Consider the following 18,099-nt stretch of genomic DNA (forward strand, 5'->3'; position numbering starts at 1 on the left):
CAGGACAGTAACAAGGGGTTGGGGGACAGCATAATGGAGGGACAGTCGTAGTATTAAAAATGTCACCATTTCTCTATGAACAGAGTTTTCCTCTATCACAGCCAAAATGGTGTGTGGCTCTGGTCCGTAGGGGCGCCCCATACAGACCCTAAAGTATCAACTGCATGCCACTTTGCCACAGTAACATGCAGCCAATATCCCAGATGGGGTATACCCTTATGGATGAAAGTTGATCCCTGTTTCCCACCCACTGCCTTGGTCAGAGGCAGTGCAGCAAGACAGAGCACATCCACAGCATTGCTCCTCTGGCTGCTTTATTTACACAGTAACAATCCCTCCTCATCCCTTCATGCAGAAATAGAGATGACAAGAATACCTTTGTGCTGCATCAATTTATAGTTCATAAACAACCATTCTTAACTCGTATATCTTGCCTTCTCACTTAACCATTCAACAGACATTTCTAATCCAACTATTTTAATCTTGGTTCTCGTTCACTCCATCAACAGCCTTCCATACTTTTTGCTTGTATTTCCTCATTCATCCTTTTCATATGCCCAAAAATCAATATTTTTTTATCAGCTTATCTGCCAGCTCCCTTTGGACCCCCACTCTCCTCTTCACCTCATTTCTCACTCTATCCATCCTTATATTCTCAACAATAGGTATGAAACACTTCATCTCAAACACATTTAAATTTCTCCTTTCTGCCTCTCTTGATTTCAAAGCCTGCTACATACAATGTTGTAAGAACAATCACACCTTCATACTATCTTCTCCTCACATCCATTCCTTGATACCTATTTTTTGTGACACTTCTCATTCCACAAAACATCAAGGATTTCCATCCCTTTCATAATTTATGTAGATGGTTATCAAATTGCCTCTTTCTCTTCTTTGCTCCAGAGTTAGTAAGTTTAGTTTGTCCAATCTTTGTTCATATGTCAACTTGCTAAGTGTTGGTGCCGTCTTTGTCAATGTTCTTTGAATCCTTTCTAGTTTTTGGGTGTCTATAGTGATGCTACATATTCTAATTTTGGTCTTATCAGTGTAACTGGTATTCTCTTTGCCATTTCCTCGTTCATGTAGTCAAAGGGCACTTCCATTGATCTTATTAAATTGTAGGTTTCTCCAACTATTTTGTTTACATGTTTGTCTGGTGTCATGTAATTTGAGATAATTACTCCTTGGTCTCTTTCCGAGTTTATTTTTGTGAATTCCTTTGTTCCAATTTTGTATTGACCAGATATTCTATTTTTACTTTTCCCAATTCCATTATACTACATTTCTTAATGTTGAAAATCACTTCTTTCTTTTTACTCCATTTGTGGACTTTGTCCAGGTCTTCTTGAAAAGATTTACAATCTTCTTTACTTACTCTCTTCAATAGTTTTGCATCATCTACAAAGAAGTTTATATAACATTTGATTCCTTCATCCATGTTGTTTATGTAAACAGCAAACATTATCGAAGCCAACATGGAGCCTTGGTGGACTCCACTTATCATGTTTACTCAATTTGAGTTCTTTTATCTAAGTACCACTCTCATTTTTCTTCTGTTCAAGAAGTCTTTCATCCATACCAATAATTTTCCTTGTATTCTACCTATTGTTTAAATTTTTCTTAGTAGTTTTTTGTGTAGTTCTTTGTCAAAAGCCTTTTATAGGTCCAGGAAGGCACATTCTGCCCAACCATCTCTTTCATGCATTATATCTACCAATCTTGAGTAAAAGCATATTAAGTTTGTGGTACATGATCTTCCACTTCAAAATCCAAATTGGTTGGAGGTTATTATTTTGTTCTCTTCCAAGTGTTTAGTCCATTTATTTTTGATAACTTTTGCATATTTTTGTAATTGTGCTTGTAAGGAATACCGGTCTATAATTTGTTGGATTTTCTTTTTCTCCTCCCTTATATATTGGTACAATATTTGCATTTTTCCAGTCTTGTGGTACTTCTCCTTCTTTAAATGAGAAGTCAATTATCTTATGTATTTTATCTGTGAGTTCATCTATGCATTCTTTTAATATCCAGTTTGCTATTCCGTCTGGCCCATGTGACTTTCTGACATCGAGTTTCTTTATTTCTTTCTGTGTCACCATTATTTCTTTCATTTTAGGGGATCCTTCTTGGTGACCATCATCCCACATTTGTGAGCTTTCAACTGTATTGACCAGATATTCTATTTTTACTTAAAGTGTGTGGTCATTACTTCAGCCATTTCTACATCTTCTTTGTATTTTTTATTTCCTTCACACAGTTTCACTACAAAGATTACAAAGGATTACAAAGGCAAAGCATGCCGACAGGAGACCTTTTGATCCATATCTAGGTCGGATGCCAAAAAAAAAAAAAAAAAAAAAAAAAAAAAAAAAAAAAAAAAATCATATTAATAATAAATTAAAACTATAACAATGTAAATAACAATTAAAATACATAAATAAATGCATTGGTATAGTTGAATAACAAACAAACAGGTAAATAGTAAATGATAATAAATTGACATATAACTAATAATAAATGAAAATCAGACAGACAAATTATAACAAAACAAAAACAAATAATATAACATAAATTATAATAATTACAGCATCTTACTTAGGTATTTATCTAAATGATTCTTAAAGCTTCGAACTGAACTACATTGCACTACCTGTGCAGGAAGTTTATTCCATTCATTAACTACACGGTTGGCAAAGTTGTTTCTACCTACTTCCAAATTGAATCTATTTCCGGACAGTTTGAGACCATTGTTTCTTGTCTGATTCTCATTCAATGTGAAAATTTGGTCACTTTTGATGTTGTCAATTCCCTTTAAAATCTTAAAGACCTGTATCAAGTCACCTCTGAGTCTACGCTTTTTTAGGGAAAACAGATTCATGTGCTTAAGTCGATTTTCGTATGATTTATTTTTGATATTTGGAATCAGTTTTGTGGCTCGCCGTTGTACTTTTTCCAGTCTGTCAATGTCTTTAATGAGATTCGGTGACCATACGGAAACAGCATATTCCAAATGTGGACGAACTAACGATTTATATAGCTTGTTAATGAGTGATGGACTTTTGAAATCAAAAGATCGCGCAATCAATCCCAGAATCTTATTTGCTTTCTCAGAGGCTGAAATACACTGCTTGGATGATTTGAGGTCGTTACTGATAATTACGCCGAGATCTTTTTCACTATCCACTTTTGTTAACGAATTTCCAAATAACTTGTAATCGTACTTGCTGTTATTTTTACCTATGTGCATTACCTTGCATTTACTTGTGTTAAATTTCATTAGCCACTTTTCAGACCATTGCTGTAATTTATCTAAATCTTCTTGAATATCTAATTGGTCTGAGTGATCATTTGCCACTCCGCACAGTTTTGTATCATCAGCAAATTTGGAAACAGTAGATTTTAGTCCATGGTCTATATCATTTATATATACTATGAATAGAAGTGGCCCAAGAACGGAACCCTGAGGAACTCCACTTGCAACACTTTTCCATCCAGAAGTTTTTCCATTTAAAACAACTCTCTGTTTTCGACCTTTCAACCAATTACTAGTCCAACCTAATAGGCTACCACTTATTCCATGCAAAGCTAATTTAGTAAGAAGTCTTTCGTGTGGGACGGTATCAAAAGCTTTTGCAAAGTCTAGATATATTAAATCTATATTGTTTCTTTTGTCAAAATTCGAGACAACTGTGTTGTAGAATTCGAGTAAGTTAGTCACGCAAGAACGTTTCCGTCTGAAACCATGTTGGCTATCATTTATCAAACGGTTACTTTCTAAATGATATTCGATAGCATCTCTGATGATAGTTTCCATTATTTTTCCTACGATCGAAGTCAAACTAATAGGCCTATAGTTATTTGGTTTCTTTTTGTCACCTTTTTTGAATATGGGAGTAACGTTAGCTAGCTTCCATTCTCTTGGGACATCTCCGGATATGATGGATTTCTTGAAAATAATTTCTAATGGAACAACAATCTCATTTTTCATTTCCTTTAAGATTCTTGGATGCCAACCGTCAGGCCCTGGTGTTTTATTAACTTTGAGTTTGTCTATACACCTTTTAATTGTTTCTTTTGTTATATTTACCGTAGTGAGTAAGTTTACCCCAGACTTTTCACAGGTTTCAGTTTGGAATTCACTTTGAGGTGTTTCGTTTACGAATACCGAGCTAAAATAATTGTTTAAGAGATTACACATTCCTTCATTTGAATATTCAAGTTGACCGTCAGCAGATAATAGTGGACCAATGTGATTCCTAACAACCTTTTTATCTCTAATGTAACTATAGAATTCTTTGGGATTCTCTTTGGATTTCTCAGCGATGTTCATTTCGTATTGTCGTTTTCTTTTTCTTATTGTCTTTTTTAAATCTCTCTGTATTGATACATAACTTTCATAGTCATTAGATGCACCCGAGCACTTATATTTCTTATAAGCCTGTCTCTTTTTAGCAATACTTTTTTCAGTTTCTTTGTCGAGCCACTTTGGGCGAGCCTGATTTGGGGGACGTCTGTCCTTAAAAGGAATGTAAGTTTGAATCATCTTAGTGAGCGTATTTTGTCTTTTAGTTTATCAATTACATATTTGTAAAATAGTTTAGGTTGATCTTTGCATTTTGCTATTATATCTTTTTCATAGTTTCTTTTTTCCTCTCTGCATATGTCTACATATTCATTTCGCAGTTTGATGTATGTTTGCCATTCAGTCACTTTTTTGTCTCTTTTTCATCTTTTCCAAGCTTTGTCTCTTCTATCTTTAGCATCGCCACACTTTTTATTATACATACATATACCAAGGCTTTTTCCCCCTTCCAAGGGAGGTAGCCAAAAAGGGAAAGGCATAAAAACACTCCCACCCATTTCATCCCTAAATACACTCCACACCCCTCCCACCTTCCCTCTCATCTGAGCACCTCCTGGATGACGGGTCATCCCTGCACCCTGCCCACCGCCCGGGGTCAGAAGCAGTGTCACAAGACACAGCACATCCACAGCAAGGCCGCTTCATTTAATCGGCGACCCCCCCCTCTCCGTCCCCCCTTGCATATAAGGAGAGGACGGGGAGAAATCCCTTCAGGCTGCGTCAAAATTTACTCACACATACTACCCCACCCCCCACCCCCCCGCCCATTCCTCCTCATGCAATCACAACATCATCCATATACAACCATTCTCCACTCACCTCTGTCTTCCGTCCTCTCCCTTCCTTACTCAACAGACATTCCCCTCTTCCCCAAAGCCCCCTTCACCCCATCCATCCACCTCATCCTAGGACGTCCCCTCATGTTCACTCCCTCCACATCTGCCTTCCATACCTCTTTTACTCTTTATGCACACCCTTTTTTGTTTCTGCTTAGGTACATGTTTATCTGTACCCTCCTTATATATATCTTTAAAAATGTTCCATTTCTCTTCCATCTTTGTTTCATCATTTGCAAATTTTTCCCAACTAGCATTTTGAAAAAAAAAAAAAAAAAAAGTTCCAAGTTTTACAAAGTCAGTTTTGTTGCACATTAGTCTTCCTTCTCTATGTTTCTTGTGGTCACTTTCCAATTGGTGTTTTATAGTTGATTTCTTCCACAATTTCAGGCTCAGAGGTGAATATCAAATTTAGTCTCCATGGTTCTTCGTTTTGTCTATATCTAGTGTCTTCTTTGACCCATTGAGTCATTGTGTAATCGATGGTCATATCCAGTAGGATGTTGCCCCAGAGTTCCTCTCCACCACCCATTGTCAGTTCTTCCCAATTTATTTCCTTTGCATTAAAATCACCCATAATTACTATATTTTCTCCATATTTCAGTGTCTCAGTTAATTCTTTGTGTCTTCTAGTAATTTTGAGTGTGTGCTGTCAGTCCAAGTCTTAGATTTTGGGGCACATATACAACTATAAACTCTCTACATTTCATACTGCTATTTTTTACTTTAATTGTGATCAATTCCACATTGTCTTTTCCTTCTGTTGCCTTTATTACATTTAGATCCTTTCTAGTCAATAGCATAACTCCTCCCCCCCTGTTTGTCCATTCTATTTTTTGACCAAAGGTTATATAAATCTTGTCCCACCATACTTGATTGTATAGGACCTTCTCAGTTTTGTCTCCGCAATTCACATTATGGTTTCTCTATTGACAGTCATTCAATTCATTTATTCCTGAAATCATACCATCCATATTTGTATATGCCACTTTTAATTTTTTCTTTTCTTGGTTTATGTTTCCATTTTTCTGATGTACCATTTTCTCAGTCTCAGATCCAGCATACCTTTTTTTTTTTTTTTTTTTTTTTTTTTTTTTTTCAATCCGTTCTTTTTTGTTATTTTCCTTGGCTTCACTTCTCAGTGCCCTATCTTTCTCTATTTCCTCATCATTCATTTCCATTTTTATCTACACATTTTTGTATTTTTCACTGTTTGCTAGTTTTGCCATTTTTGATAGTATTTCTTCTATCATTTGAGTTCTTAGTTTGATTTTCATTGGTCTGTAGTTTTTTTCTTTTGAGTCTGGACTCATTCTATGGTATTTGTGTACATTGTTTTTCATTGATACCATAAACCACAATGCATTTCTTTTTGTCCATTGCCTCTCACCCAATATTCCTTTTCTTTGATCACCTTGATCACTGTTTCTTTTGCATTCTCTTCTACCTGCTGCTGTACTATTTCTTTGAATGAGAGTTTTTGATTTTCATGTATATATGTGTGTGTGTATATACATATATATATATACAGTCGAACCTCGAAAGCCCGGACTAATTGGGGGGAAGGGCGGTCCGGTCATGCCAAAAGTCCGGTCATCGAAAATGTCTCCCTAACACCCATAGATTTTCGTAGTGGTATACGTATAGGTAATGTATATGGCATAGAAACACATATGAATAATACTCTAACACTGTAATAATAATAATACTGTAATAATAATACTATAATACTAATAATAACTGTAATAATAACTGTAATACAGGCATGTAAATGTACTATACATACATTGTACTGTATTTTTTATTACGTACACTGTAAATATCGGAAGGTATGCACGTGGGACAGTGGTGGCAGCCAGGGTTGCCACGTTTTCTACACTGCTGTGTAGAATGGGAGTGTTGCCATACCGGGGCATACATTTTCCTCGGGCGTGTGCACTCATAGCAAACTTGTCAAACTTTGAAAAAATTTTGGTTCTAGTTTTTTTATTTTTGAATGTATATAAGGCCCCCATGCCCTAACATATTCAGTAAGATATAAGAATTATTTTTTATATATTATTATCGCTTAAAAGAAAGCTGAAACTTTAGCGTAGAATTATTTTCTACACCGTGAAAGCGTATCTTTTGGGGTATAATATTTTATAAGTAACACAATTACCAATAAAAGTCATATTTTGATGTACCATTTATTATTTGATAACTAGTTCTATGATTTTTAAACAAAAGTTTGAGTTTTTGAATGTTTTTAACAGCTCGCTGATATGTAGAAAAAAATTCCTTATGTCCTTGTGCAGTTGCCACATGCCGCTATTCTACTACGTTTTGGTACAAAATTCTACGAAACTGCAGCCCTGGTGCTAAAAGAAAGCTGAAACTTTAGCGTAGAATGTTTTTCTACACTGTAAAAACGTATCTTTTGGGGTATAATATTTTATAAGTAACATAATTACCAATAAAAGTCATATTTTGACGTACCATTTATTATTTGATAACTAGTTCTATGATTTTTAAACAAAATTTTGAGTTTTTCAATGTTTTGAACAGCCCGCTGATATGTAGAAAAAATGTCATGTCCTTGTGCAGTTGCCACATGCCGTTATTTTACTACATTTTGGTACAAAATTCTACGAAACGGCAGCCCTGGTGATGGCTTGACAGGGCTGGGTTTGAGTACACGTGTACGGCCGTCGCTGCCACCTACCGGGCAGATAGGGAACTTTGCTTGAAAAGTCCGCCCTTTGTTCATTTCGATCGGTCATACGAGGGTCCGGGCATTCGGGGTCCGGGCTTTCGAGGTTCGACTGTATATATGTGTGTGTGTATATATATATATATATATATATATATATATATATATATATTTACTTACTATTAAAACGAGAAGGAAATTATGCTTGTAGTGACCCGTCTTTGTATCTCTCAGCCTCTAGTTTGTTCTTAAATTCTTGTATGGTTTTTGCACATACTATTTTTTGTCCAATTTGTTCCAGACATTTATTACTTTGTGTGGAAAACTATTCTTTTTCAGATCACTTCTATAACTATCCTTTTGAGTTTCTTACCGTGTCCTCTTGTTTTTCTTCTGTCCCACTGTAATAAATCTGCTCTATCAAGGACTTCCATACCTTTCATGATTTTGTAAATGGCAGGATATCTCTTTCTCTTCTTTGTTCCAGGGTTGTTAATTCCAGTTTGGACAACCATAGTTTGGATGTCTATTTTGAAAGTATTGATGCCATCTTTGTCATTGCTTTGTATTCTTTCTACCTACATACATATGCCAAAGACTTTTTCTCTGTTATAAGGGAGGTAGCCTTTTAAAAAAACTAAGACATAAAAACCACTCCCACCCATTCCATTCCTATCACACTCCCCTCCCCTCCACCCTCTTCCCTCCCTCTTATCTTGGCATCTCTTGGATGTATCTTGCAGTGTCTAGTTTGCTCTTAAATTCATGAATGGTTTTTGCACACACTATTGTTTCGTCCAGTTTGTTCCAAGTGTCCACCATTCTGTATGGAAAAATATTCTTCTTCAGATCTCTTCTATAACTATCTTTTTTGAGTTCTTTACCATGTCCTTTTGTGTTTCTCTTGTCCCAATTTAACAAGTCCTCTCTATGGAGTATTTTTGTGCCCTGCATGATTCTATAGATGGTCAGTATGTCGCCTTTCTTTACTCCAAAGTCGGTAACACTAATTTAGCTAGTCTCTCTTCATATGACAAGTTTGAAAGTGCTGGACCCATTTTTGTGGTAGCTCTCTGGATTCTCTAAATTTTCTTGATATTCTTTTTGGTAATGGGTGACCACAATGTCACCGCATATTCTAGTCTAGACCTTATCAGTGTGATATTATTTTGATCATTTCTTCATCCAAATAGGTAAAAGCCACTTTTATTGATCTTAGCAAGTTATAGGATTCTCCAACAATTTTGTTTGTTTATCACAGGACAAATAGTTTGAGATAATTACTCCCAGATCTTTTTCAGATCCCACTGTCTTTACCTCCTTAGTTCCAATTTCATATTGTCCTGATATTCTATTTTTACTTTTTCTGAACTCCATTATGCTACACTTTTTAATGTTGAAGTCCACTTCCCATTTCTGACTCCACTTCCAAATATTATTCAGGTCATCCTGTAGTGATTTGCAATCTGTTTCGGTTTTTACTTTCCTTAACAATCTAGTGTCATCTGCAAAGAAGCTCATGTAACATTCAACATCATTATCCATGTCATTCACATAGATAGCAAACATTATTGGAGCTAATACAGATCCTTGCAGAACTCCACTAATCACCTCCTTCCAACCTGAAAATTTTTCTTTAAGTACTACTCTCATCTTTCTACCATTCAGGAAGTTCTCCATAGAGTTTAGCAGGTTGCCTTGTATCCCTCCTATGTTTTCCAATTTTTTTAAATTATTTTTTGTGTGGTACCTTGTCGAAAGTGTTTTGTAAGTCCAAGAAAGCACAATTAGCCCATCCATCCCTTTCTTGTATTATATCTATTAGTCTTAAGTAACAACAGATTAAATTTGTGGTATTGGGGATTTGGCTGCATGTTGTTATGGCAAAGTAGCATGCATGCAGTTGATACTTTAGTGTCTATATGGGGCACCCCTACGGACCAGAGCCACACATCATTTTGTCTGTGATAGAGGAGGACTCTGCTCACAGAGAAATGATGAAACTTTTATCATACTGCTACTATCCTTCTGTTATGCTCACCCCCAACCCCTTGTTGCTGTCCTGTACCATTTCTCTGAATTTCATTTCCTTGTTTCGCCTAGCCTGTGGTGGGGGGAAAAGAATACTGCCACCAAGTATGTCCACTTGGATCGTAAGAGGTGAGAAAAATGGGACAGGGATTGGGACCAGGCATCCTTCTCCTTGTAGCCCAACAGGGGACATTCCTGAAAAAAAGTGAAGGCATAAGAGGGTCTAGGAGTTTTCCAACCAGTACCCTAAGGTTTGGGTCTTTTAATGTGCGTGGATGTGGTACTGATGAGAGTAAAAGGGAAGAGATAGGTAGTATATTTGTGAGAAGAAAAATGGATGGAAGGGAAGGGTGAGTGTGAGTTTGGGAGTATATTTGGGAGGTATTCAGGAGTGAAGAGAGGGCGAAAGAGAGAAGGGGTGGATAAACTAGTAAGTGAAGAGATAGGTAAATGTCTAGTGGAGTGGAAGGAGGTTTCCTCAAGGATAATGTGGATGAAAGTGAAACTGGGAAAGGAGATGTGGGTTTTTGTAAGTGCATATGGGCCTGGTAGTGAAAAGAGTGTATAAGAAAATGAGGAGTTTTGGACAGATTTAAATGAGTGCATAGAGGGATTAGGGAGGAACGCCATTGTAGTAGTATTGGGAGACCTTAATGCTAGGGTAGGAAATGAACCAATTGACGGAGTAGTTGGGAAATGTGGAGTTCCAGGAAGGAATCGTAGTGGAGAGTTGATGGTGGAGATGTGTCTAGAGAGTTGATGATAGCAAATACAGTGTTTCAGAAGAAAGTCAAGCATAAGTACAAGTGGGTGAGGGTGGTGGATGGAAGGGTGGTAGATAGAGTGTTAATGGATTAAGTAGTGGTAGATAGGAGCATAATAGGAAGAGTTAAGGATGTACATGTGCTAAGGGCAGAGGGTGGGGGAATATCAGATCATTTTTTGATGGAAGGTAAGCTGAGAGTGGAGGATAGATGGAGAAAGAGGAAAAGGACAAAAGGTAGGGAGGTGCTAAGAGTGAACTCTTTACATGAAAAGGAGAAGGAGTACATGAAGAAGCTAAAAGAGGAGTGGGAGGGAGTGAAGGAAGAATGGATATGGTTCAAGGAGGGAGTCACAAAGTGTGCAAAGATGGTGTGTGGAACAAGAAGGACAGGAGGAAATAGAAGGAAGGGTAGTGAATGGTTGGATGAGGAAACAAAGAAGGTTGTAGAAGAGAAGAAGTGAGCTTTCACAGATTGGCTACAAAATAGGACAAGGGAGTCATATGAGAGGTACAAAATAAAGAAAAGAGAAGTAAAGCACAAGGTAAAGGAGGCAAAGAGGAGGGTAGATGTGAAATGGGGTAAGAGTATGACAGAAAATTTTGAAAGTAATAAATAGATGTTTTGGAAAGAAATTAAGAGAGGAAGAGGAGACAAGTCAAGTAGAGATGAAAAAGTAAAAGGTGTAGATGGAGAGATGATAATGGAAGAAAAGGCAGGAAGGGGAAGATGGGCAGAATATTTTAGGGAGTTGCTAAATGTGAAGGAGGATAGGGAGAGAAAGATAGTTGCAGTGGGAAGTGCTAAGAAAATGACCATGATGAGTGAGGAAAATGGAGGAGAAATAAGGAAGGATGAAGTGAAGGCAGTTGTTAAGATGATGAGAGCAGGTAAGTCACCTGGTCTGGATGGATGCCATTCAGAATGTCTAAAAAAAGGAGATACAGTGATGGTGGACTGGCTGGTGAGGTTATTTAATGGTTGTTTAAGAGAGGGTAGAGTGCCAGAGGACTGGAGTAGTGCCTGTATAGTTCCACTTTACAAGGGAAAAGGGGACAAGTGTGAGTGTAGTACTTTCAGATGGATTAACTTGTTAAGTGTAGCTGGGAAGGATTATGGGAGGATCTTGATTGAGAGGATTAGGAGAGGAACAGAGGGAGTGATGGACGAGGAGCAGTGTGGATTTAGGACAGGTAGAGGCTGCATAGATCAGATTTTTGTGGTAAGACAGATATGTGAGAAAGCTATTGGAAAAGGTAAGGATTTTTTTTGGCTTTTATGGATCAGGAAAAGGCTTACGACAGGGTTGACATGAAGGCACTGTGGGAGGTATTGCAGATATACGGGATAGGAGCAAAACTGCAAGGAGCTGTCAAGAGTTTTTGCAAGAGTAGTAGAGCATGTGTCAGGATTAGAAATGGTGAGAGTGAATGGTTTGAGGTAAAGGTGGGACTTTGTCAGGGATGTGTTATGTCGCCCTGGCTATTCAACTTATACATGGATGAGGTGGGAAATACATACATACATATACCAAAGGCTTTTTCTCCCTTACACGGGGGGTAGCCAAAAAGAAAAAGGCATAGAAACCACTCCCACCCATTTCATTTCCCATATATTCCACTCTCCTCCACCCTCCTCCCTCCCTCCTATCTTGGCACCTACTGGATGATCAGTCATCCCTGCATCCTGTCCACTGCCCTGGGTCAGAAGCAGTGTTGCAAGACACAGCACATCCACATCAAGGCTGCTTCATAAATTTGACGATCCCCCTCTCTGTCCCCTCATGGAGAAGACGGGGGGAAATCCCTTCGGGCTGCATAAATATATATATATATACTGTATATATATATATATATATATTTTATACATCCTCACTCCCCATCCCCCACCCACTCCCCCTCATGCATCACAGCCTCATCTATTCACAACCCTTCTCCATTCACCCCTATCTTCTGTCCTCTCCCGTCCTTCCTCCACAGACATTCCCTTGTGGTGGGGGCAAAAGAATACTGCCACCAAATATTTCCACTTGAGTCGTAAAAGGCGAGAAAAAAGGGATGGGGAATGGGATTAGGAGTCCTACTACCTGTAGCCCCAAAAGGGGATATTCCTAAAAAAGAAAGGATGGGTGGTGCATGAGGTAAATGCAAGGGTGGTGGGTCAGGATTGGAGATGTTTAAAGGAAATGGAGAAAAGTGAGAGGTGAGCCAGTTGCTGTTTGCAGACGACACTGCACTTGTAGTAGGATCAGAGGAGGGATTGAGGAAGTTAGTGACAGAGTTTGGGAGAGTGTGTGAAAGAAGAAAGTTGAAGATAAATGTGGGTAAAAGTAAGGTGATGAGATGTACAAGGGGTGAAAGTGGCAGCAGACTGGAAGTGAGCATTAAGGGAGAGCGACTGGAGGAAGTGGATAGTTTTAGATACCTGGGTGCAAATGTGGCAGGAAAAGGTGGAGGTAGAATGTAGATTGAGAGAAGCGAGTAAATACCTTGGTGGATTAAAAAATGTAATAAGGAACAGACATTTGGGAATGGATGCTACGAGGAGACTGTATGAAGGAGTGATTGTGCCAACAGCACTGTATGAGGCAGAAACATGGAACATAAAAGAGGAAGAGAGAAGGAGTTTGAGATGAGGTGTCTGAGAAGTATGATGGGGTTACTAGGCTAGATAGAGTGAGAAATGAGGAGGTGAGGAGGAGAACAGGGGTGGAAAGGGAGTTGGGAGATAGGTTTGATGAATGGATGGTTTGGACACATGGAAAAAATGAGTGAAGAAAGACTAGTAAAAGAGGTATGGAAGGCAGATGTGGAGGGAGTGAACATGAGGGGACGTCCTAGAATGAGGTGGATGGATGGGGTGAAGGGGGCTTTGGAGAAGAGGGGAATGTCTGTTGAGGAAGGATGGGAGAGGACAGAAGACAGGGGTGAATGGAGAATGGTTGTATATGGATGATGTTGTGATGCATGAGGTGGAATGGGGGGGTGAGGTAGTATGTGTGAGCAAAATTTGATGCAGCCCGAAGGGATTTCTCCCTGTCTTCTCCTTTTATGCATGAGGGACGGAGAGGGGGGGTCACCAATTTAATGAAGTGGCCTTGCCATGAATGTGCTGTGCCTTGCGACAGTGCCTCTGACCCAGGGCAGTTGACAAGGTGTAGGGATGACCCGTCATCTAGGAGGTGCTAAGATAAGAGGGAGGGTAGAGGGGAGTGGGATGTATTTAGGGATAGAATGGGTGGGAATGGTTTTATGCCTTTTTCTTTTTGGATACCTCCCTTGTAAATGGGAAAAAGCCTTGGTATGTGTATGTATGTGTCCATTGTGTCCTATCTGTGTGGTCTAGGTTCGTCCTTTAAAGGTACCGAAGCTGAAAGGTGGTATTAGTCCTTGGCAGTAAGTTGTTTCCTGATGCATTGTTGCCTTATGTCAATGTGTGCAAATAAACTCAGGTATACTTAACCAGTCCTTATCATCTGGGGGGTGGCACTTGAAGATGTCTCAGTTGATATTCTAGCTGGAGGCACACACCACATTCACTACACTGAGCTACCTCGGCAAGGTTCCACCCTTGCGATGCACTAATGAAAGAATTTTATACTGCCATATTTACATGAATTATAACATTGCAAACACTGTAGTTCAAAAGTTCCCACCCTCATGATGCACTAATGAATGAATTTTTCACCACTGTAGTTACACAAATCATATTGACAAAAACACCGCAATCACTTCACTGAATTCCTTGATACAGTAAACTCCTAAGTCAATCAACCACATGGGGCAGTACAAGGTTAAAAGCGACTAGTCCCCTGAAGCAGGATATGTCCTGCTAGAGATGTTGACTTTCAGAGATCCCGGCAAAGACCAGTGTGTCAGGGGAGAGTTGGGTGGATTATAGACATCCAATTGTGAAAGGGAGGGAAGGAAGCTTTCACTTCTACATGTGAGTGCTATTGACTCAGGGTGATACTGTCCCTTTTAAATAGAGTTGCACTCTATTGCTCTCCTTATTCCAGTGTGGTAATACTGAAGCACTCCCCGCATGTGCTTAGAAAACATACAGAAATAGCACTGATCTTGGGTTCCATTTGTCAATCAGTTGCATTCCATAAGATAATGGTAAATCAACTGTAGTGATTATGTCAGTCAGATCCTTAGGGAATTGACTTCAGGCTGTAGCAATCAATATTTTTTCCCAGTAGGATGATGGTAGGTATTCATTATGAATGTAGTCAACAAGGTGGTGACTCCACAGCACAGTATGAGAGGTTGGAATAGACTAAGTAACTTGTGCTGTGAAAACTAAATGAAAATGTATATACAAGTTGGGGTTTAGAAGGTCAGGGTAGAAAATAGAGGATTGGATTGAAAAACTTCAAAGATATTAGTATTATTGATATGTATTCTTGCAAATTTCTTTTGTACACAACAAGATAAACTTTATTGCATTTGGCAGATTCTTGAGAAGGCAGGTATCTCAAGCACCTATACATATTCTTCACTTGACGCCACAGCAAGGAAGATAAATGTGGCTAAGTTTCAATCAAAGAAGGTAAAGTATGATTTCAGTAATTCAAAGGAATTGTTTTTAAGAATTTATATGTATGATCTTGACTTAACTGGGCTACTCCTAGATAGGAAGAAAGGGCCATTTGGTATGTTTGTGTATGTTTATGAGTGTTACAAGACGCTAAGAAGGAAGGGACACCAAAAATTTTATAGATGAGTTTGAGTGAGTCTAGGGTGTGTATTCTTTGTATGTTACCCTACATATAAAGTAGAAAAGACCTTTAGGAGTATGTGTTTGTGAGCAGGTGTGAGATGGGGTAGGGTTTTCTCTAAGGAAGAAAGTGAAAGTTGATTGTTTTCATTATGATTTTATCATACTTTCTAATGGCTTATGTGTATTTCCTATCTAAATAACACTCGAGAAAAAAGCAATACTCATGGGGTCCTGTCTCTTACTATCCAGTTATTATACCTATTTTCAAATTCATGTATGGTTCTAACTTGCTTATATCCATGTTCTCCAATTATCATGCCTAGAATTGGCTGCATGTTATTGTGGCAATGTAGCATGCAGTTGATACTTTAGGGTCTATATGGGGCACCCCTATGGACCAGAGCCACACATCATTTTGTCTGTGATAGAGGATAACTCTGTTCATAGAGAAATGATGACACTTTTATACTCCGTTATGCTGTCCCCCAACCCCTTGTTACTGTCCTGTACAATTTCTCTAAATATTAATTTCCTTTTTCGCCTACCATCCCTGTGGTAGGGGAAAAGAATACTGCCACCATTTCCTCTTGGATCGTAAGAGGCGAGAAGAAAGGGACGGCAATTGGGACTAGGCATCCTTCTCCTTGTAGCCCCAAAGGGGACATTCCTAAAAAAATTAAAGGCATAAGTGGGGCTAGGAGTTTTCCGGCCATTACCCTAAGGTTTGGTTCTTTTAATGTGCGTGGATGTGGTACAGATGAGAATAAAAGGGAAGAGATAGGTAGTATGTTTGTGAGAAGAAAGATGGATGTGTTGGCTTTGAGTGAAACTAAGCTGAAAGGGAAGGGCGAGTGTAAGTTTGTGAGTGTAAGTGGGAGGTTATCAGGAGTGAAGAGAGGGCAAGGGAGAGAAGGGGTGGCTATACTAGTAAATGAAGAGATAGGTAAATGTGTAGTGGAGTGGAAGGAGGTTTCCTCAAGGATATTGTGGATGAAGGTGAAACTGGGAAAGGAGATGTGGGTTTTTGTAAGTGCATATAGGCCTGGCAGTGAAAAGAGTGTAGAACAAAGGGAGGCTTTTTGGATAGATTTAAATGAGTGCATAGAGGGATTGGCGAGGAAGGTCAAAGTAATAGTACTGGGAGACCTTAATGCTAGGCTAGGAAATGATCCAGTTGATGGAGTGGTTGGGAAATGTGGAGTTCCAGGAAAGAATCGTAGTGGAGAGTTGATGGTGGAAATGTGTCTAGAAAGAGAGTTGATGATAGCAAATACAGTGTTTCAGAAGAAAGTCAAGCATAAGTACACATGGGAGAGGGTGGTGGATGGAAGGGTGGTAGATAGAGCGTTAATGGATTATGTAGTGGTAAATAGGATTATGATAGGAAGAGTTAAGGATGTACATGTGCTAAGGGGAGAGGGTGGGGGAATATCAGATCATTTTTTGGTGGAAGGTAAGTTGAGAATGGAGGATAGATGGAGAAAGAGGAAAGGGACAAAAGGTAGGGAGGTGCTTAGAGTGAACTCTTTAAATGAAAAGGAGAAGGAGTACAAGAAGAAGCTGAGGGAGGAGTGGGAGGGAGTGAAGGATAGAGTAGAGGTAGGTGTGGAGGAGGAATGGGGATGGTTCAAGGAGGGAGTCACAAAGTGTGCAAAGATGGTGTGTGGAACAAGAAGGACAGGAGGAAATAGAAGGAAGGGTAGTGAATAGTGGGATGAGGAAACAAAGAAGGTTGTAGAAGAGAAGAAACGAGGTTTCATAGATTGGTTACAAAATAGGACGAGGGAGTCATATGAAAGGTACAAAGAAAAGAAAACTAAAACATAAGGTAAAGGAGGCAAAGAGGAGAGCAGATGTGAAATGAGGTAAGAGTATTACAGAAAAATGTTGAAAGTAATAAAAATATGTTTTGGAAAGAAATTAAGAGAGGAAGAGGAGGCAAATGAAGTAGAGAAGAAAAGGTAAAAGGTGCAGATGGAGAGATGATAATGGAAGAGAAGGCAGTAAGGGGAAGATGGGCAGAATATTTTAGGGAGTTGCTAAATGTGAAGGAGGATAGGGAGGGAAAGATAGATGCAGTGGGAAATGCTAAGAAAATGACCATGATGAGTGAGGAAAGTGGTGGAGAAATAAGGAAGGATGAAGTGAAGGCAGTTGTTAAGATGATGAAAGCAGGTAAGGCACCTGGTCTGGATGGATGCCATGCAGAATGTCTAAAAAAAAAGGAGGTACAGTGATGATGGACTGGTTGGTGAGGATATTTAATGTTTGCTGGAGAGAAGGTAGAGTGCCAGAGGACTGGAGGAGTGCCTGTATTGTTCCACTTTACAAGGGAAAAGGGGACAAGTGTGAATGTAGTACTTTCAGATGGATTAGCTTGTTAAGTGTAGTTGGGAAGGATTATGGGAGGATCTTGATTGAGAGGATTAGGAGAGGAACAGAGGGAGTAATTGGTGAGGAACAGTGTGGATTTAGGACAGGTAGAGGTTGTGTAGATCAGATTTTTATGGTAAGACTGATATGTGAGAAAGCTATAGGAAAGGGGAAGGATGTTTTTTTTTGGCTTTTATGGATCTGGAAAAGGCTTACAATAGGGTAGACAGAAAGTCACTGTGGGAGGTTTTGCGGATATACGGGATAGGAGGAAAGCTCCTAGGAGCTGTCAAGTGTTTTTATGAGAGTAGT

At 38.9% G+C, this 18,099-nt stretch overlaps 1 protein-coding gene across 4 annotated transcripts in view; it reads left to right on the top strand.

Moving 5' to 3' along the window:
- The window catches only part of LOC143039903 (ATP-dependent RNA helicase DDX54-like), a 214,081-nt gene that overhangs the window by 96,090 nt on the left and 99,892 nt on the right, over positions 1–18,099 (top strand). For 3 of the 4 annotated variants that reach the window (XM_076210246.1, XM_076210244.1, XM_076210247.1), the window contains exon 8: positions 15,148–15,243. The exons of the other annotated variant lie outside the window; for it this stretch is intronic. In XM_076210246.1, the coding sequence (XP_076066361.1) occupies positions 15,148–15,243 (96 nt within the window). The remainder of the gene's footprint in view (positions 1–15,147; positions 15,244–18,099) is intronic. 4 annotated transcript variants of the gene reach the window in all.

Source organism: Oratosquilla oratoria, chromosome 27 (assembly GCF_046742065.1).
Source record: "Oratosquilla oratoria isolate Oo_2021 chromosome 27, ASM4674206v1, whole genome shotgun sequence".
Classification (NCBI taxonomy): Eukaryota; Metazoa; Arthropoda; class Malacostraca; order Stomatopoda; family Squillidae; genus Oratosquilla; species Oratosquilla oratoria.